Genomic DNA, 21024 nt, shown 5'->3' with positions numbered 1-21024 from the left:
GATCCGCGTGGTCGCTACATAATGAAATTAAATTATGATTGTCGAGGACGACGCCACAACGTGCGTTTAATTAATTATTACGACATTATGTGCAATTTTATGGAACATTAAAAGCAACCGAGACGTATATGTAGAATCTTCAAAAGGATCTCCGGAGCGCCAAATATTTTTCTGGTGCTACCTTTAATTAGATATTTCTGATTCTCTCCAAAAAGAAGCATAGCACGATAATACATTTTTATAAATCTTATCTACGAAAGATCGCAATGAGACGCAACAAGATACACATAATATATATGTCATTTTCGAGACGTTCTATTATAATTAATATGCTTTCACTTAATTTAATGGTAGATGTCCATAGAGCGCATTATCATGGTATTCAGGTCGACTGAAATAAATGAGAAGACAGTGAATTTAGAAAACCATTTCATTTATTTATGTATAATTCTTTTTATTTAGACAGTATACAGAATATCTTAAAAATATCGTTGTACAGGCACGCGTTTGGACACTGCAGCGCGAGCAAAACTGCAGTTTTGTTATTTCATAAATCGCCACCGAGTCACAATTTTATGCAATATACGGTCTTACGTCGCTCAAACTGAGTATAACAAACCAGGAATGACACCATCAAACGCTACTGGAAACAAAGCGCGCGTTCAAAATTTTTCTCATTCTCTCTAAGAAACTCGCGTACATCAACAAGTGTTTGCTCATCGTAACTATTTTGGGAGTCGTGACTGATCGATAGAGTCTTTTTCCCTGCCACACCGTGTGAGAGAATAATAACTGTTGTGCGACAAGATGAAACGGATGTGTTTTATTCTGCGACAAAATCAGGTCGAATGGAAAGAAATAAATAAATAAATACTTTTGTCGTACGGTCGTATACTTTTGTCGATTATTCATAAAGTTATTTAAAAAGTTATATTAATAGTTACGTGGCGTCAATAGAGTTGGGAAAAATTACACATTCGTTCGAACCAAGTCGTAAAAACTCTACAATATCGTAAACGTTTATGTAGAAAAAAAAAAAGAAACAAGAAAAAGAAAAAAGAAAAAAGCAAGGAAAAAAGGAAAAGAGGACGACCCCAAAGCGGGACGAAATGTCGCTCGCGGCAGATTGACTTGTTCGTCGTCGTATATGTTCAATTTGCAATAAATGGTTACGTATAACGTACCGTAAACAAGAAACGTATTCAAAGGCTGTTATTTTTGGACAGATTTTGTTCGGTTCTTCCCTCGCGATCCCTTTTCCTTCTTTTTCCTTTCATTTCCTCTTTCTCTTTCTTTCTTTCATCCAAGACCGGAGCGTCAGGTTGAAATCTCCGTTACACGGGTTGTTAACGAGAAAACAGAAACGCGCGAGGTATTAACGCGCCACCGAGTAACGACTAACCAGAAACACGTAACATTCGTCACAAACGCGCACCGGCTTCGCTGAGTTCGGCAAGGCTGTAGTATTGTCGCTGCAGGCGTTACAGAAAATGTTCCCGCAATGACGACAATGGTGCTGCAACAGAAACAATATCCGCAAGAAGTGTATTATCAGTCCACATTAATTGTTAAGCTTATTTCTCTATCATGCGATAAGAACAGAGTGTATCGCGCAGTGTCTATTAAATTTTGCATCCTGTAAATGTATACCGTGAAGGAAGTGCAAAATTCGTTTATATTATAAGATGAATCGTGAAAATTAATATCCTTGAAAATAACGTATGCGTAATTACGTAATTTAATCACAATTTCTGGAGAAATAATGTGATGAATTTCTAGCGACGTTTTGAATATTACAAAGATATTTAATCAGATACAGACCAGACGCCGCGCGTGAATCTTTAATATACGACATATTGAGGAAATTAAACTTTAATTATCGACATTTTAAATGACTTCTCATTTATATAAAAACGATTTATAAATAAAGGAAAGTCTGCTGCAATCGATCAACCGCTTAATCTTTTTATCGGACCTTTTTATTAAATCAAATAATGAGATCCAATGACGCAAATATATCTGCCAAGTTGATTTATATAAAATAATATATAGAGTGAGTCGGGCTAATCAATGCGTATTTAAGGTTTTTGTTTATTTCAAGAAGTGGAAAAACAGTTAACTTCGTATTCGTCCCATGAATACTACCAGCAATTTGCAAGTGAAATATGAATTTTATTCTAGCGTGTAAAGCAAATATTCTGAATATAGACGCGTCCGCTGCGAAATGAACGCTCTAAATTCGCGCTGCGGAACTTGGAGCGATATTCGTTTAATATACGTTTACTGTAACAATAATAGAGAAATTGATAGGTATATCATATTTAACATTTAATTTTACTCTTGAACGCAAAGCGAAACGATGCAGTGAAAGTGATATTCGACCTCAAGCATCAGGATTTCTTCAAATATTGGCACATTGTCGAAATTGACAATTATTTATAAAACATCGAGTCCGTTGAATTCGAACAGCATGAATGAAATGCACGGAGCGCAACTTAAATTACACGCTGAGTCAGATCTCGAGATTTTAATTCGGACGTCCAAACCAATAACATAACTTGACGATGAGAGTTTCTCCACCTGAGTCCTACACGTTAAAAAGTAAAAAACTCTGTAACGTAGTTCGCAGTTACGGATTACGTGTTGCGGATCGAAAAAAGTGCATGCCCGTACCTGAAGCTGGCACGCGGACAACGGCCAGAGCTTTTTGCACTCGGCGTCAGGGATACTATTGTCCGCGCGTCAACTTCAGGTAAGAGAGCGCTTAATACTTTTTTGCCGCACTTCTTGCGCCGGCCATTTCCATGTGAGGGTCGTTAGATTGCTAAAGTATAGACGGACACGAAACAGGGCTGGCCGGCAATCTGGAAAGTAACTTTAGCAGGCGGGAAACAACGAGGGTGACGACAAATAGGAGAAATAAGTTAGTTTTAGTCGTATCGACTGTACAGTGTGTTTCAGAGGAGACTCACGCTTCCTGCGCGAGTCGTGCCGAAAGACGAGTAAAGAGGAGCGGTGATTGTCCCGACATCGGTACAAATTAAACTCTGGCAACTTTGCATGAGGAAAGTCCTCGGTTGAGCCTAAGTTATTTACATTTCCGGTGAAATTTTATTCAACCGTTGTGACATATTTGCTTTGAGATATTTGACTGTTCGATCAAACAGAATCAACTCCACCTTCGTTAAAATAATTAATTTTCTTGCAACGAAGAATTTATAAAATTAATTTCCTTGTAATGTGAGAATCTATAAGTTACGTACAATTTCCTGACACCGGACAGTTCTATTCGCGCTACGACGTTTATGAGAAGCTACTCCCGTGACTCCTAATTGATGCATTTAATCGGTGCTCTTACGTCCGATACAGACGTTCGTTGAATACTTTTGGACAAACTACGCTTCATCGGAAACATATTTCAAAAAAAAAAAAAAAAAAAGCTATCAAGACACCAGGTTCTGTTTTACAACTCTTACAAGCTTTCTTTTAAGCTATTTACAACAAAGGCGAGCTGTTGCTCCATTTAGACGCTTCTTTCTGGTCTACCAAACATCTTTGATATTCTGTTTTGTTACCCCATCTTACTTAGTGCTTACCTTAGTGCTTATTTCGAAAATACGGTTCTTGTTTAAAGCAAAAGCGAAGAATTCATCGTCGCTTGTTTGTGCGCGAATAGTCTGCAGATTTACCAGTTGCAATGGAGAATGGGGGAGGAACGAATGTCGCGACACCCACGCGTCGCGTTTCGTTTTTGTGCGTCGTCGTTTCGCACCTCTGCCCGCGCCTCGTCTCCCCATTACCCGGTATTCTTTATTTTCGAGCCATTACCGACGGTCTATTATAATAATGTGCTATTCGTACCGTGAAAGAGAAGCGTAACGGCGGGACCGAGGCGACCACGATTCTAAATTTTACATCTAAATTGAATCCCCTAAGTGAGGCAGCCGGATCGCCGTTCCCTCTTAGCGCGAGGGTGGCGAGGTTGCGGGTGATGGGGCAATGGGGTGATGGGGTGACAGTGGTGGCGATGGTAGTGGTGGTGGTTGCCCGGTTATTACCGGGAAGTAAGAGCCCGAATAATATCGTCCCGATAACCGATTTCCTCGCGAAGTTAATTATTGAACCGTCCCATCAGCATGACTTACGACCGAAACGTAGTAGATTGGTGCCTGCAACTCTCGCCGTACCGGCGTGCCTCAAGCTCGTCTTATCTTAACCGTGATAGATAACTACTTATAGATACTTTCCAAGACGAATAAATCAGTCTCTGAGATCAGATCCGAAAGATACCGTCGGGGAAATGATCGCGAACCTATGAGCGATCTATAAACTCTGCGCGAATTCGATTCTGAGTCGAGTCGAGTCGGCTCGGTTCGCGAGGCGCAACGCGAAAGTCTGGTAAACCGTGAGGACGCCGTCGCGGCTCGCGTCGCTCACCTTTGTAGCGCGCAACGTCGAGCAGACGGGCAAACTCACTTTTATACAATCGCATGAGCAAAGAAACGAGTTTTCATCTCCGGAGTTACTCGTTATGAGAACGCAAACACTATTGTGCTCGCGCCCATTCATTGTTGCAGGACGAAGATGGAGAGGACGGCGGAGCCGGTGGTCTTTCCCCTTCTTTCCGAATGTACGAATGTTTTAATCGCCCGTTAGTAATCGATCACGACTGATTCCGGCCGGTCGCTAATATACAAAACCCGAACAAAACCCGAACTGGTTATCTTTGTCGATCTTTGCGACTGCGGTCGCAAATAATCGAACCACCCCGTAGTCTGTCCTAATTGATGTTAATATAGTATGAGGTATGAAATATTTATTAAATATTTATTCAGTTGGAAATCAAATATACTTTTCACACACTGTTCCTTGCTGCTTGAAATATGCGCGTGCTCATTCGTCGGTTCACCAGGTCGGATTTGCTCGGCGCGCAAAAAGCGATATTTCTATGAATATGCAGCGCATCTTTTACGGTGCCGCACCGTTCCCGTTGCCGCATCGCATTCGTATAGCGCCTCAATATTCACTTATTATCGGCATTTATAAGAGCGACTTGACATCGTTGTTTATGATGATTCAATATTGCAAATGTCGCTCCTTTACGCAATAATCGCACGTGATACTTAACAATAAGTGCGGGTTCTCCCCGTCTCTATCGCACATATACGGCGCGAACAGCCACGTGGAGGAAAGAGCGATCGGCTCTACTAGGCGAAAAAAATTTGTCGCGATTTCCGCACCGAAATGCATAACGATACCGCGACTAAAAGCCTCGTCCTTCATTTCGCGTTGAGGTATCGATCGTGAGAAAGAGTCGCTCGTTCCCCGACCTCAAATTTCTGCTTCCTCATGCTCTGTCATTTTCAAAACGAACTCACGCATCGAATCCTATGAATCTCGTCGAATCTCGTCAAACGGTAAGTGGCCGGAGAACGGAGAACGTATTTCCCGACGCGATACAATCGCTCTCGTAACAGGGTCGCGGCCGTACGACTATTCGCCGGCAAATTTTTAAGCGCGGCAACAACCGCGGCCTGGAACTTGGCTGCCGCGATTCGTTGTTACCGCGGGCGAATCAAAACGCTCAGCGATGCATAAAACATACGAGAAAGTTGCGACCCGCTCCTTCCTCACCCCTCATGTCCTATCTCTTTTTCCTTCCCTCTCTCCCTCTCTCTTTCTCTGCTTCCTTCCCTTGTTAACATCACCACCGGAATCAAAATTCCGCAATCCGCGCAAACTGTGTCAAGTGCGCGTGCAAAGCAATTGTCGGTGTACCGCGCGTGCACCAGCGCGTGGCAATGCGCTCTCAGCGAGCGAGAAAGAGAAAGAGGAAGAGGGAGAGAGAGGGAGAGGGAGAGGGAGAGGGAGAGGGAGAGGGAGAGTAGAATAGAAAGAGAGAGGAAGGGGAGAGACAGAGAAAGCGAGAGAGAACGAGAGCAAGAGGGAGAGAGAGCGAGGGGGAGAGAGAGAGGGGGGAGAGAGAGAGAGAGAGAGAGAGAGAGTGAATTTAGCGTCTTAACATGGTCAACCGCGTCAGCCGGTGGACTGTGCGCGGCTCGGTGCGAGGGAAGGTTATTGTTTTGCATGCTTTTGCATGTGCAAGTACGCGGGCTTGCGGCCGGGCGGTTTTTTTCCAGCCACAAACCCACACCTTTCGAGAGACTCGCGCGCCTTCAGCCCTGCGCGCCACGTCCTCGGGTACCTCATCGCTTGCGCCAAGCAAGCCGCCAACGTGGCGCGGCTTGCTTGCCCACTGGCACGGTTCCACCCACACACGTCTGATCGTGCTATAGGTGGCCTATTCTATATTAAACAGTATGGTAATACACCTACGGGGCGAAAAATGAGTAACAAGGATACCCGAGCACTGCCTTGTTATTATGCAATAACTTACCACCCTTTCCTACGCTCTCCTTTCAGTCCCCCAACCCCCCTCGTGGCGGCGGAGAGCGCGCGCGCGCGCGCTCACATTCTCCGCCCGTCCCGTGTACGCGAGTATTCCTCGAAGCGTCGGGCTACGTAAAGCAAAGAGAGGAATACAAACTAAATGTGTTTTATGGGGCGAGCAACGTCTCTATCACATCGTCGACTGAATATGCATGCGGGCCATGCATGCACAACGCATAATCACGAACGTATGTCGAGTGATGGTGCAGTAATTGGACGTCTTGAGAAGGAAGAAAGCGCGGGGAGCAGAAGAGGGGGGCAGGGGAGAGACGCAGGGGCAAGACGCTGTGTTCGACAAACGGCACGCCGCCAAGGAGGTGGTGGTTCATGGTGGTAAGAGTAGATTGTTCAACGACTTTTATCCGCGGTGGTCGAGAAGTCGCGGAAGGCACGCAAGATCAATCGTCACGCCGACGATGAACGAGGCGTCGGATCGCACGCGACGACCCGGTTCTTTCGGAACTACTCCGTTCAGCTCCGAAGAGACTGAGAACCCACCACCACCGCCACCACCGCTGCCACCGCCGCCAACACTAGCACAGCAACACCCCATCATCCCACGCGCAACGATTAGCGCGACGTCGACAGGTGAATTGTATTTATCGCGCGCGTCCACGAAATTTCGATAAGGGGTCTCGCTATAATTCTCTCCACGGAATTTATCCCGTATGACGAATGCACGAATACGCTCTCCGCCACCGCCGCGCGCTTCCCTTATCGATGCACGCAACTGCAACGAACGGAACGATCAGATCTCCGCGAATACTTTAAGGCGCTTGCTACCGTGCCAGCGGATGATTCGAAAAATGAAAGCGAGTCGCAAACAAGCGCGCGTTGAAGCTCGCGCACGCTTCGAGCTTCATTGTACTCCCGAGGAAATCACTGGCGCCCTCGGGCTCGCTCTCGTGTAACGCGACACGTCTCGCTAATGAGCGAATGAAAAAACGTTACGGGCTCGCTCGCGGCATCGCCGCGCGTTCGCGTTCGCGCGCCGGCCGGCCGGTGCTTAACACGCTCGAGAACTTGTTTAAACCGGCGATCCCTCAAGCGGCTCTTATCTATCCGCAAATTCCGGCCCTCATTACGGCCTATCGCGATTTAATAAAGGGGGAAGTTAGGTAAACGAAAGCCTTTAAGTGTAATTGCTAGCCCGGGCAACGCGATAGCCCGCCCTATCTCTAATAATACGACTGTCGTGCATCAAAGTTGTTGCGCGCGAGTAGCGATTCCGATCTCCGAGATGCCGAGGCCCGTGACGAGCGCGCGCACCTTCGTCGGATCTTCGCCGGGGTGGCCAGCCTGGCCAGGTGGCTATGGTAGCCGAGTAGGCAGCTTTACTTCCGAGATTCCAGCGAGCCACCCTCTATTCACAACCACCACCACCACCACCACCACCGACCACGGTCATTTAACGCGCGCACCGTCCCGTCTGCGTCGCAGCGTTCCGACGCCACCTCGACGGCTAGAATCCGCATTGACGGGAAAACGGTAATTTCCAAAGCGACGGGGATAATTGTACAATTACGTACGGTGCGCCACGTTCTCAGCCGAGCTCTTCCTCCTCGTGCGCACGCGCGCGCGCGAGTTGCACTTCTGCGAATAGATCGGTCGGGCGAGAGAGTGGAAGGTAGGAAGTGAAGAGAAGAGAAGAGGGTGATTCGCGGAGGAGCCGGAGAAGTTGAAACAGAAAGCTGTAGAGAGAGAGAGAGAGAGAGAGAGAGAGAGAGAGTCAGACGGAAAGTGAATGAGAAAGGGGTGGAGCGCGACGAAGGGCGCGAGAAGGTTACGAAGGCGTGAGGGCAATTAAAAAGTTTGATTACCTTGCGACGAGTCATGTTGAACTCACGGCTGCACCCCTTGCATTGGGTGACCATCCGATCGTTCGCCCAGGCAACCGATCCTTCTTGCAGCGCCGACTGCTGCTGGTGCTGCTGCTGCTGCTGGTGCTGCTGCTGCTGCTGCTGCTGCTGCTGAACGTTGTCAGCGGCCTCGCGCAGTTCGGCCGCCGCTAATTTGGCCATGCTCAATTGTCCCCCAAGTTCCTCCAGAGTTCGTTCCTGCTCGCTGCACACCTCCTTCAGCGCGTAATACTCCTCCTGCAGCGTCAAGTATCTCTGGAACAACGGGACATCCCGGCGTCGCGATTATCCGGCGTGTATTTATTCGCTCGTACGCTGCCACGATTAACGGGGAACAGCCTGACTGCCGAGAATTTCGTCGGTGCGATGAACGCGTGAGCGTACTAATTTATTTATTAATCTGTTGCCCCGTTCGCACAACGGTGTTACTCGAGTCGATACGCGAGGTCCACGCGAGAAACGCTTTTTTTAAATAAACCGATTTAGTTTGATCGCGCGTTTTTCTTTTTTTCGCGCTGTATTTTCTCGCATTTTCTTCTGAAAAATCGATTTCATGGAATATTTTACATTCCTTCGATTCTTTTTGCCCCAATTCTTTTGTCGCCCTGATTATTCAGATGACGTCCACGTTATCGTGCAACAGCTTAATGCGACGCGCTTCGATAGTCGGACTTTCAGCTTCACTTTTCACGCCCGTCGGGAGCGACATATTTTTATGCTCCATACATTAACCGCAGTCATTATATCCAAGTGCACCCGGCGGATGCTGTTGCTCCATATTCTAGTTGAAATTAACTTATTCTTGCTCCCAACCATCAAATAGTACGTACGCGCAAAGACGCGAGATACGCAAAGACGAAAATCCGGTGGTTGGAATAAATTTCATTAATCTATTTCAGGTCGCCGCACCGCGGCACTTACTGTCGTTTCTATTATCGAAGGATGGATAAATCTCCGCAACTGCCGTTTGCCGATTGAATTAGGTGCAGGCTTATAATCCGCGCTGGCAGGTTTCGAGATGAGATTTAAATAGAAAGATCGAATCGCGCGTCGCGTCGCGTCGCGTCGCCCGTGCTACCCCTGTAACTCCCTGTAACTCGACGTCGCAGCGGAACTTACAAGGGGGCGGCGGCGGCGGCGGCGGCGGCGGCGGCGGCGACGGCGACGATAACGTTAACCGATGAGATTTATTCGTCTGTAGTATGCTTAAAAGGCAATACAGATCGTAGCTTACGTACGTACCTCGGACACCCGTTTCAGCTGATCGATCTCCTGATGTAATTGAGAGATCTTCTCCGTGTTACAGATCGATGTTTCCTGCAAGGAGGTTCTCCATTCGCGCTCGAGTCGCAATTCCCTCTCGACCCCATTCGTCCGCGCTTCCCTCTCAGCGGCCTCCGCGTCCAGGACTCTCACCCTCTCCTCTGCGCCCGATCTGACGCCATCGATCTCCTTGCACCTGATTAAGTCAAATCGCTGATACTTAAACGTAGAAGACATAAAACCCTCGTCTACGCCGCTAGAAGCCATTTCGTTCAATTGGATCGACGATCTTTAACTCATACCTCGCGCCGGGATTACGTCAGGATCCTGGATAAATGTGGGTGTAATGACGCGTGACGCTATATCTGAAACGATGATCCCGCTCGCTCGGTACAAAAATATCGCGCGCGATATCGATGGCTCGTCATAAATTTCCTATTGGTGGGACGCGATTCGCATTTCACGTTTTCGCACTAATTATATCAACTTTATATTAATTCATCCGGATATGAGACGCAGACACCTCGACGTTGTATATTTAGTTGGCTATAATAAATTTGACAGATCGTACTGCGTGCACTTCTCTCTCTATCACTTGAGACCAATTTTATTAAAGATAAATCCTACATTATCAATACCGCATTTTTCTAAATAAATAAAAGCGCAAGAATAACGCATTTAAGGAACTGCTTTGCGATCGCATTGTTAAAAATGGTAAAGGATTTGAATGATTATTTTTAAGTATGCATGGCATAAATTATCGTATTTTTAAGATTAACAATCTAGCAACGGGAACGTCAATTATCGAGTACTAACGAATTTACTTGATATAAATCTTTGCGCGTAAATTGTACATTAGGAGAATATATTAAGAGAACACGCCAGTTCGTGGAACTTGTTGGAAGTTTATATTTCGACATTGTTTTAAATTAACCGATATCACTCTAATATATTACTTTGATATTTAATATAACCGACGGCCTACGGTATATATTACAGTGACCGAATGTTTGACGAAATAAAAGTATGCATAGCTGCTATTTCATGTTCCTGCATTCGCGTATACAAATCTATTAAACGAGAAAGCAGCAAAGCCATTTACATAAGTAATTTACAATCTCACTAGTGATATTGCAAATGTATGTGCATAACTTACCTTACGATTCATTATCGTATAATCAGAGAATGACCGTACGAAAATAAACGTATAAAAAGAAATGGAAAAGAAATAAATTACCCCGCGACTATGATATTCTAAATTGGCGAGTCGCGACATCTTACGTCTAGTCGCCGATGAATTTGGGGTAAACAAACGCATACTCTTTTCTGTCATGAGTTTATTTTCGTAGCGTTGGTACAAGCACACGTAGTGTCAGAGTGCGTTATAATGTCCACTGCGCGAGGCTTATACGAGTACATTGTGTACGTACGTGTGTGTGTGTGTGTGTGTGTGTGTGTGTGTGTGCATGTGTGTAAATATATCGGTAATATGGATATGGCACGTTCAATTAATAATCGCCGAACATATTACTTCCGGCCGGAAGTAAACGATCATTCCGAAAAATGTCTTACACGATAATACGTCGATTACAGATATCGATAATGCGATTAACTTAATTGACGTGAGGCTTAATTTCGTGTGTAAATTGTGAGATCCACAAATCAGTTAGGAGAGGAATGATCCGGTGACGAGGATGATCGCTAATCAGTTCCTTAAATACAATCGTTTCGATTCAAGTAGATACGAAAATTCACGTTCTACGCGTTCAGATAGCCAGGCGAGCATTCTACGTTCAACGAGAAACTCACTTTTGCGCGAACGAACGATCGAGATGAGGTCCGATGTGATCATATTATATTTGTTAATATTATCTCTCCTGTCCCATAGTCCCATAGTCGTTAAAGTGGTTTATTTATTAATAGTTATCATGTTATTATTATGTATAAATCTACCGGTTATTGCGAAAGACTTTAAAATATGTCTCGACAATATTAATAGCTACGTCTTGATGTGATCTTATCGAGTAGCTATTTAGCGAGGGTTTGCCAATATCCCCGTGACGATAAGAGTCCGTTTAACTCCTAAAGTTACCACGCTTTTTTCTCCTCTTCTCTCTCTCTCTCTCTCTCTCTCTCTCTCTCTCTCTCTCTCTCTCTTTCGCTCTCTCACTAATCTACCCTATCTAAACCCGATCGCATTCTCGCGACATCTAAGTAAAAAATAAATCATCTCTAGCTAGAGCTGTCCCTCATCTGTCTGCGTGCGTGCTTCGTTTTAATCATTGATACGCGGCCGTTTGCTGTCACAGCAAACCTCCGTATAACGACAGCTGATAGAAAAGTCTTATCACAACAACTACATTTGTACGTAAATAATGCCTGCTAAGTTCGATAATGTGGAGAGGTCATTAGCGCGTTATCATCAGGAAACGGTAATATCACACGGCGATAAAGAACGCTCGACGTTTCAGTTGTCAAATCTTCCATACATACTGACGACGAACGTAAATATTACACTCACGTTCCGATGTTCTCCTTACGATAAATTCAACTACATAACTTAAAAATGTTATGTTTTTCCCTCAATGCATATAAGATCTCGTTGGATGTAAGTGTTTGCGAAACAAGGAAAAGTAACGAGAAACGTTTCTTGCATGCATCAAGAAAAGTTTTGCACCGTTTAGACCGTTGCTGAATTATATGTCCCATCGCGTTGACTAAAAAATACGATACAATTGCGCGTAAAAGATGTGCGATATTCCGATTCTTTGTAATAAAAATTTATTTATAATATTATACGGGTTAGGCGAAAGTGAGCTTTCGTCCTCTCTCGGTGCTCCCCCGTCGTCTCTATCTTTTTTGCAACAGCGTTCCGACATGTTGCAGTGGTATTAATACGCTATCAGGTGACATACGGTATTGATCAAACTAATCCCATTCCTTTCATCCCACGTGTACGAATTATTTCTCGATAATTCGCGACATCAGGAATAAGGGCAATTTATCAGCAAAATTATTGCGTTGGCAATTTATCAGATAAGCCGCTGAGCGGGGAGAAAAGGCTCGTCAACGCCTGAGTATAAAAGCGCGAGGTAATCAAGGGCAAAACTTTTTTCGATGGGTGCAGTTATTATGGCTAATGGCTACGTCGTCTCTAATCTCGAGTATACGCGCGACCGATCGCACTTACAAGTTAATTAACACTAATGAAAGACAAATAAACATACTTCTCATCCATTTTCTGGATGGTGTCAGTCATCGATAGTGTTTTAGCTTCCAACTTTGTGATCAGTTCTGTCTTATGCTTAAGCGAGCCTTCGCACTCCTGAAACGAATACTTATTGAGTACAAGCGAAAGAGACGATTATCTCTAAGCAAACTCTCTAAGCAAACCTGGAATATTACGACAGATTATGCATATTGACTTGAAAATCATTTCCACGATAGTTAGGCATACGATAGTACGAGTTTAGTAGAATGACTTATGTACATATCAACTGCATCTTGCAATTCTGCAAGTCATGCGTAGAAATTCCGAATGTGATGTAACGTAACGTTCGATTAAACTTCCGAATCAAGGGACCAGATCTCGCAAGTTGGACTGATCAAGGTAAACGCGATGCTTAAACACTTTATAGTGTTACCAAATAATGTACATAATATACTTTCCGTTACTTCTCTTTTCCTCTAAGAATAAATTAATGTATTTCGCTAAAAAAGAAACATGCTACTGTCCGTAACGCAACAATTTTCGCCGATGATCGTTTCGTTACACCACCATAATCATGCGTGACTCGTCAACTCAACGTCGGTTAATCTCCAAGCGTGGCACTTTCGACGAAAGTCAGACGCGTAAGACCGTTCGCGTAAGGAAAGAACGCAAGTGAGAACTCGGCGAAATAAGTAAATAATTTGCACGCGCGTCTCTCCGCAGAAAGCGTGCGTGTAGAAAGAAAGGCAAATGTACGCGACACACAGCTGAGCATAGCCGCGATATATCCGAGATATGTCTCGGGAAATTAATCGCACGAGAATGGCATTTTACTCCTTCGCGTTTTGCTCGGCGATCGAGCTGTTGTTCGTAGAGATTTCGGAGCTCGAGCGGCTCTGTTTCAATTTGTCAATGGGACTTTTCGACTGCTGCTGCTCGTCGAGGGAGCGCTGATGATCGACGATCGGCCGGACGATCATGTTCTCCGCCGGCGGAGGGCAACTCTTCGGGAAAATGGGACTAGTCTTATTAAGGATCGATTTAGACACGCCACCCGGGGTGGTGGGGCTTCGTATGCCGTCGCCGTCCTTCATCAGGTGATTGTACTTCTCGAGATTGTTAAGGATCTTGCCGATTTGATTGGTCTTCGCGTGAAGACGGCTCACCATCTCGCCCTTCTGTGTCAGCTCGTGCTCACACTCCTACAAGGGAAACACGTCCAGAAACAGAGAATTTACATGCACGCTGCGCCGCGCCGCGCCATGAATCCTCCCCCCTCCGTGAGAGGGATTAACATTCCCGGCGTTATCAGCGCGCACACGAGCGAAAAATGGCAGCTTTGTGTGTGCTAATGCAACGACAGCCTCTGCATAAGGTGAAACTATTTGTTAACCGTGTGGGCACATTGCTGAAATATTTATAAATACACATTGCGGAAATATCGATAAAACGCGAGAAGACATATGAAGCGGTCACTTCTGTGCTAAGACTAAGAACAGCTTGGCTATCGAAGAACAAATCCTGCATGTGTGAGTAAAAAATCTGATAGAGTAACTGTAATATATAGTATCACGGTCATGATATAGTATACTAGTTTATACTAACAATCGTATTATGAAAAAATATTCTTTAGCAAGTATTTAGTGTCGCGTAATATCTGTGAAACAATTTACTCACGTGTTCATACAAACACTCAATTACTTCGCAATTCGACAAAGTAATTCATGTAAAATGCAAGCATGCTATATCACACGGATGATGAAACAATTAGATATTAATAGTTGCAAGTTATATCACCTGCAGCTTTTTGTACATTTCCAAGTTGATTAATTTGATATCGTCCAGTTGTCGTCTCAAAGATATTATAGTGTCTTGCTTCTCGTGTATATCCTTCTCTAACAACTTCATAGCTACTTCCATTTCGGACTTCATGCTAATCTGTATGAAGAAAAAAAAAATATAAAAGCCCCGGTCAATCCTCGTATGTGTGTCCATGTATACGCACATATATATACATATCTATATTTATATATTTTTTTCGTAAATTCATATATCACGTGAGAAAGAAAAGGTACGCTCTATTCGCACGGAAGAATAACGCTGCAAAAATACGACTCTTATCCACCTGCAATTCCAATTCTTTTTCCAGATCTTGCCGAGATTTCTTCTCAGATTCTAATCTACTTCTGAGTTCTTCCATTTCCACTGTGGTTTCTGTTATTTTAAGGGGTGCCTTCCCGTTCTGAAATCAGATCGATCCTTCAGTAATAATATAGTCCGTACGTAACACGCAACTCTCCAATGACTATGTGTGTGTGTGTGTGTGTGTGTGTGTGTGTACCTCATTCGCATCTTTAACCTCGATACCAAGTTCCTTCTTTAGCTGCCTGTTCTCCTCTTGAAGCGATAGGATATTATTCTTAGCAATAGCAAGATCTTCCTTCATGAGAGCATTCGTTGTTGTTAGAGATTCCACTTTAGCTTGGAGATTTGTCACCGTTGCGCTAAAATTACCGTGAAACACGTGAGTCTCAGGTATCGGCATCGGATTCACGCTCAAAATTCGAAGTTGATGAGATATTTACTTCAAGTGTCGATTGAGCTCCTCGATGTAGTTCTTTTGATCGAGCACGGTGGTCATGTTGTCGTTTTCGAGCTCGTCGTCTGGAGATTCGCCGGGTATATGATTACTGTTACGTAGATACAACGAAAAGTCGATTACGCCCTGCTGGCAATCGAGGTCTTCTTCCTGTCACAACAATTACGATCGATCTCGGCTTAAGCTGTTACGTCGCGTCTTCGTCGTGCACGTGCAATCACGCTTTCGCGACCACACGCGACCACACGCGGCAACAATATTAATGCAGACTAACCTTTACGCAGAAGTTGCAATCAATCACGTTTAATCCCACCAACAAACCCATCACCACGATCGCCTCCTCGCTCATCATGAGAGCGTCTGGCTCAAAGTACTCTGACAAAATATCATCCTTATGATCTATCAGAACTTTCAGATAGTCCGCTAACTTTTTTTGCATCAACGCCATACGAAGCCAAGCGCGCGCCCTACCCATAGCCGTCCTGTAAAACAGCAGTAGTTTCAGTAACAGCTGTTCCAGAAACAGGGGGTTAATGATTATCGAGATATCGGACAATTATTAAAAGCTGTTTTAAGCGTACGATGAATCGTTCGATAAATGCAAGTAACAATCAATGAACGAATACCGCTAAACCGTACGTCGACTCGAAAAAAAAAATCCCGTGCTCAACATCGATAATAAAAATCAATGTGTCCACAAGAAAATATGAAATTATGAAAAATAAGATAATACTCGAATGTCAATTCAATCTATTTATTATTTGATAACACGAAGCCATATGTTTTTTTTTTCGTAAAAAATAAAATCGTTGAACGCTAAATGAGTTAATTAAAAAAACTAAAAAAAAAACGATATGTCGATTAGTTATATAAATCCAGGGAATCCAGTACCTAACAGTAGGCAAATCACGAATGCTGGACGTAATGTCTTGCGCTTCGGAACAATATTTCTCTACAAGCTGAAGAATGTCCCAGAGCTCCTTCTTAGGTCCGAGAAGACCCTGAAAGCGAAGGCCGTTAGTACCGTTTCGCAAAAAAAATCCATCCAAATCGATCCTGCCGTCTCCACAGCGCGGCTGTTTTACCTTCTTCGGCCGTAAACCATGCCTAAGAACATGTTCGAGAACGATGAAGAAATGTTGCAACGGCATGTGATCGGAATCGAGCATGCGACCATACTTCAATGATGTTTCAATCAGCTCCTTGACGATTAGTTTGGAAATGTTAACGAGATTACTTCTCTCGATGATCACCGGGTCCCGTGCTGTAAAAACAATACGTGTCCGCTCTAACTTGCAGCAACCTTGATTAATCTCCCCCGATTAAGTCGATTAACGACTTGGAATAACGACTCCGAGTTCATAAGCTGCATAAGTCCGGAATGTAAAATACTCTTAAACCGAAACCTTGTTTTTTCGGATCATTCGATTGATACAAAAATGGCGGCGTAGCATGATGTGTGCCAAGATATCAATATATTTAGCAGTCTTATATTTTTTAAAGAAAACAAAAGATACGTAAAATATTAATGTGTATAACTATAAGCGAAGCAATATTTGCAATAGCTTTACTGTCAAAGAAATGCATTCCGCAAAAGCATACGCGTGAAAATGTGGCGAGAAAACGAGAACGCTTTTCTTTCAATACCAATAAAGCAATGCTTATTTTATAGATAATACGATTAATTACAAAGCGTTGATTTTTACCAAGCTTTACGCATCAAAACTTTATTGAGAGGTCTTAAAAATTTTATTGAAAGGTTCTACTATAAAAATCAAATTCTGCGATGCTGCGGAAAATTCAAAACTGCTGCTACGAAGCATTTGCCGATGAATCCTAAAGCTAATTTGGAGCAAGAATGTGATCCCAAGCTTAACTCCCGATTATTATCAAATAAACAAAATACTCTGGATTGCATTTCATTCATCAAGTGTCGGTCTCGAAGGCTCCGAAGGTCCCGGAGATGTGACTTCACTGTCAAGACGATATAACGATAAGACTACGTTAACCGATAAACCGAGCATCTTACTCGACCCAACGAAATCGAAAGAACTGAGGCCGAACATGAATGTGTACTCCGCTAATAAAACAAACGAGTGCGTGAACACATCGAGTTACAGACACAAGCTGGAGACGTGCTGCAATGGCAGTGAACTTGATGGCATTATATCGCGAAGCTCTCGCCGCTCGGGAAGCTGTTGTTGATGATGATGGTGATGATGGTGATGATGATGATGGTGATGATGATGATCGTGAAGGTGATTAATACCACTGAGAGCGAGCGGCGGCGACGGTGATCGTTGCATCGAATCTTGCAGCGAGAACTCGACATCCTGGAGTTCCTTCAAACAGAGCCATTCGCCATCTACCGACACCCTGAAATTGCACAGGTATATCGTGTCCTGAGCACCAGCCATGTCTTCCTCGAGCATGACCCCGCCGTGATGTACACCACCGTGATCGCCCGGCGGCCGCAGTTTCAAACCGGTCAGAGATTCTTGCCGCATAGAAGACGAATTCCTCCGCTTTCACTATCCCACAATCGATCCCGGGGATTATGCGATATCCTGCGATGGTCGTTCAGTACGCACAAGCGCAGCTGCTGAAGCTTCGCACAGACTCTCGTTTCCCCGGTCTTCAACTGCGCAGACTGACTTGAGAACTCAGGCTCGAATATCGAATGCTCTTCTTGTCGTCTTGCAGCGATGACTTCTTCGTCGATAATTGATGAATAATACGCGTCGACTCGTTCTTCCGATATATACTCGTCGTTGCCTGCGCGTCTGCTACTGTTTCCGCGTTATAGTCGAGATTTGCTACGTGCTGTGTGCGCCGAAGTATTATTCTCTTTTTGCATCGATCAGCTGATTGACAATTGCGTCGCAGTGATGAGTCACTAGGATATATAGCGTAGTCGGAGCTTACGTTGTCAGCAAATAGAAAAAAATCTTGATGTTCTTTATTCTGCCGTCTCTTCCCGTTCCCTCACTTATATGTTCAACCTCGGTGGCTGTTGCGGTGTTGTATCAACGACGAGTAGATGCGTCATCGCCTCAGGTAAGGGACGATCCAATAGAGTTGTGGTGTTCGGCGAAAAGCGGCAAATAAAATCTCAAGCTCGAGCAAAGAAGAGATGACACGCGCACCAAGTGCGACTACATCGTAATATCAACGATTGTGCGATTACTTGTTCACAGAACAGGACACGTGATCGACGATATGCACACTCCTGAAAATAGCTTGGAAATCGTACGAGCGTCGAGCGAGCAAAATTTCCCGTCGAAAATAGCGAGGGCGCCGGCGAAATGTAATATTGATTTTCCCGCCGACTTTGTCTCCATCTACGATAATCAATAAAGACGCGAAGTGTGCGCGCTACCAAGTGGTGCTGCCACCATCATTCAATGCTGCTCCATCGGTACGGCAGTGCTTCAGCAGTGCGTTTCAGCAGTGCGACGACTTATGGATGGAAGTTCTGGAGCCGTGAGGATTTTCTACACTTTTGTTTATTTATTTTCTCGATACACGGAAATCAACTGCCGGAGAACGACGCGTTTCAAGTTGCAACATTTTATTTCGACGTTACAAAGTTCGCTGCACATTTCCATAAAGTTACAACACAAACGCTATTGTAAAGTCCATCCAAACACCACTCATTAGGCAACATTCATTGATAATAAATTGATTATAAATTACGTTACGGTTAAGTCAGACTCGAATCAAAACATAAAAACGCTTGTTATTCCGCTAGAATGGCGAATGCGGCAATACAAGCGGCGATTTATGTATTCTCACGTCATAATCAAACAATTAATAACACGCGCAAATCGTGGGAGAAACAGCATTATGGGCTGCACGCGTTCCCATCAAGTACGTCACATATCACGACTGTTTTTCTTTTCTTTCATGATTTGTTGTGACAATCATGTGGCACATAAACATGTACATGTTAGAAACTGACGTAGTGCGATATCCCAAACAGAGGTGATACCACCAGTGAAGTGACAATCGTTTCGGATGCAATTGCAAGATCCATTCGAGTAAAGCTGGCTTTGTTTATTGCTTTGATACGATGATAGCAAGATTCGGCGAAACTGTACTCAACTAGCGTATCGCAAAAGTTGTTTATGAGTGCTAAGTTCGATAAATATGCAATAGTAAATGCGCAAATGGGTAAACCAGCTTAACGGGTCAATGCGGATTCAGATTAATTCTCTACGAGATAGAGAAAACACGTTTCCATAGAAATACTGATTAACGCATATTGCACGAAGAAGCTTAAGAAGAAAATATAGCGAAATGCAATGTTTGCGTCTGGGTTGAAGCCGATCTAGAGTATGTAAAGGGAGAAACGTTCCCCACGCAATGCATTTTTCAGCACCTCTTTTTGAAGTCTAGTCATCGGGTCTATGCATATTATTTGCAATTGGGTTCGTTTATGATAAATGATGTCTTTCTTTCTTTTATATTAATCTATTTCATTATTTCACCATAAGAGTTAAAATAAAAGTTAATAAAAGTTAAGTATAAAAGTTATTCTTTATACAGCCAAGATAGACACTTAACACAAAATTTGGACAACCCAATAAATATCCATCGGATAGCCAATAAGTCTCAGAGGAATTCTCCAAAGGGAGATTTTAGTATCTAAGGAATTTAGAAGTTTCCACCTGTTTAAAAACGATCGACGAGATGAATCATGTCATGTCACATTCCAAATTATTCAGTAGGACCTGAATTACTCAGTTGAACGCCCGTTTTACGACACACGTAAGTCTCACTCGCTTAGATCGCTTTGAATCAATGAGTCTCCCCAGCGGACACGCTCGTCTCGTGTGTCCCTTGAGAATCCCGAAATAATTCAGCTGTTCCGTAACTTCGGTGGCGAAGATCTGATCAGTTCAGATGCCATAAACGGCATCAAGCTATTGCCGATGAGGGAACAACGATGACGACAGACGTGTGTGCGGACACGGTACGTTCACGCACTGTTCACGCACGTTAATTGTCGCGCGCGCCAAGAGTATTCCGAGCGGACGCGGCCTTTTGAAAAGCGCGCCAGAATCGCGGGAACATGCACCTATCACACTACGTACTTACGTCTCGGCAGCCACCAAACGTCCAGCTTTCTGGGTCTGGACACTACCAGGTCCGGCCATTTGTCCTCCCGTATGGAATAACTCGACGGCGAGCGCGAGACACTTTTTTCGTTTTCGTCGGACACGAGGCTACCGGTGAGCGATTTCTCAGACTGGGATATTGGCAAACCGTCGCTACTCTCCGCGGCCATGTTTACGTTTCCACTGTCGGCTGACGGCGCACGCATTTACCGACTCGCTGGGGCAGCAATAAGTGTGTGCGGTGTGTACGTACATACGGATATCAATGTGGACGACAAACGAGTCCGCCGCGTGTCATTCTTTCTGCCGGCACGCGGTAAGGAGTCCAGTCACGCGACACGCGTACGCCTACCAAACTATGTGCGGTCGAGCTGATAATCGCTGTGGAATCTGCTGTTACACCACCGAAATTCAATTAAATGCGACCCTGAGGATGACAAGGAGCAATCTTAGGCTGCCATCAAGCGATCGATGACATTCGCTTGTCGAGAATTGCAACAGCGGGTCTCTCTGTGGCTCTGT

At 44.4% G+C, this 21024-nt stretch overlaps 1 protein-coding gene across 3 annotated transcripts; it reads right to left on the bottom strand.

Moving 5' to 3' along the window:
• Window positions 1-457: 457 nt before the first annotated feature.
• Window positions 458-20714, bottom strand: LOC105181701 (protein RUFY3). 3 transcript variants are annotated; one of them, XM_011138657.3, is made up of 12 exons: window positions 20483-20714; window positions 16468-16646; window positions 16274-16383; window positions 15657-15864; window positions 15369-15532; window positions 15125-15287; window positions 14909-15025; window positions 14581-14721; window positions 12800-12897; window positions 9552-9768; window positions 8271-8564; window positions 458-1516 (listed from the first exon to the last, which is right to left on the bottom strand). In XM_011138657.3, exons 1-12 carry the CDS (start codon window positions 20706-20708, stop codon window positions 1376-1378), a joined length of 2058 nt encoding a protein of 685 aa, XP_011136959.2. In that variant the 5' UTR covers window positions 20709-20714; the 3' UTR covers window positions 458-1375. The 3 variants fall into 3 exon arrangements, with proteins under 3 accessions (XP_011136959.2, XP_011136958.2, XP_011136960.1); XM_011138656.3 differs by lacking the exon at window positions 20483-20714 and adding an exon at window positions 17652-19035; XM_011138658.3 differs by lacking the exons at window positions 458-1516; window positions 8271-8564; window positions 9552-9768; window positions 20483-20714 and adding an exon at window positions 17652-19011 and having other exon boundaries at window positions 10895-13985.
• Between the last annotated feature and the right edge of the window lie 310 nt (window positions 20715-21024).

This window comes from Harpegnathos saltator, unplaced genomic scaffold (genome assembly GCF_003227715.2).
Source record: "Harpegnathos saltator strain DR-91 unplaced genomic scaffold, Hsal_v8.6 scaffold789, whole genome shotgun sequence".
Lineage (NCBI taxonomy): Eukaryota > Metazoa > Arthropoda > Insecta > Hymenoptera > Formicidae > Harpegnathos > Harpegnathos saltator.
Note: the sequence above shows the minus strand (reverse complement) of the source record. Positions and strands in the feature narration are given on the sequence as shown.

Excerpts from the sequence above, each read along its gene's own strand:
- LOC105181701 (XM_011138656.3), bottom strand. The coding sequence starts at position 17,889 with ATGCGGCAAGAATCTCTGACCGGTTTGAAACTGCGGCCGCCGGGCGAT. Across the intron at positions 15,533-15,656 it reads ATTGCAACTTCTGCGTAAAG|GAAGAAGACCTCGATTGCCA; the intron begins GTTAGTCTGCAT and ends TTGTTGTGACAG. Across the intron at positions 12,898-14,580 it reads AAATGTACAAAAAGCTGCAG|GAGTGCGAAGGCTCGCTTAA; the intron begins GTGATATAACTT and ends TATTCGTTTCAG.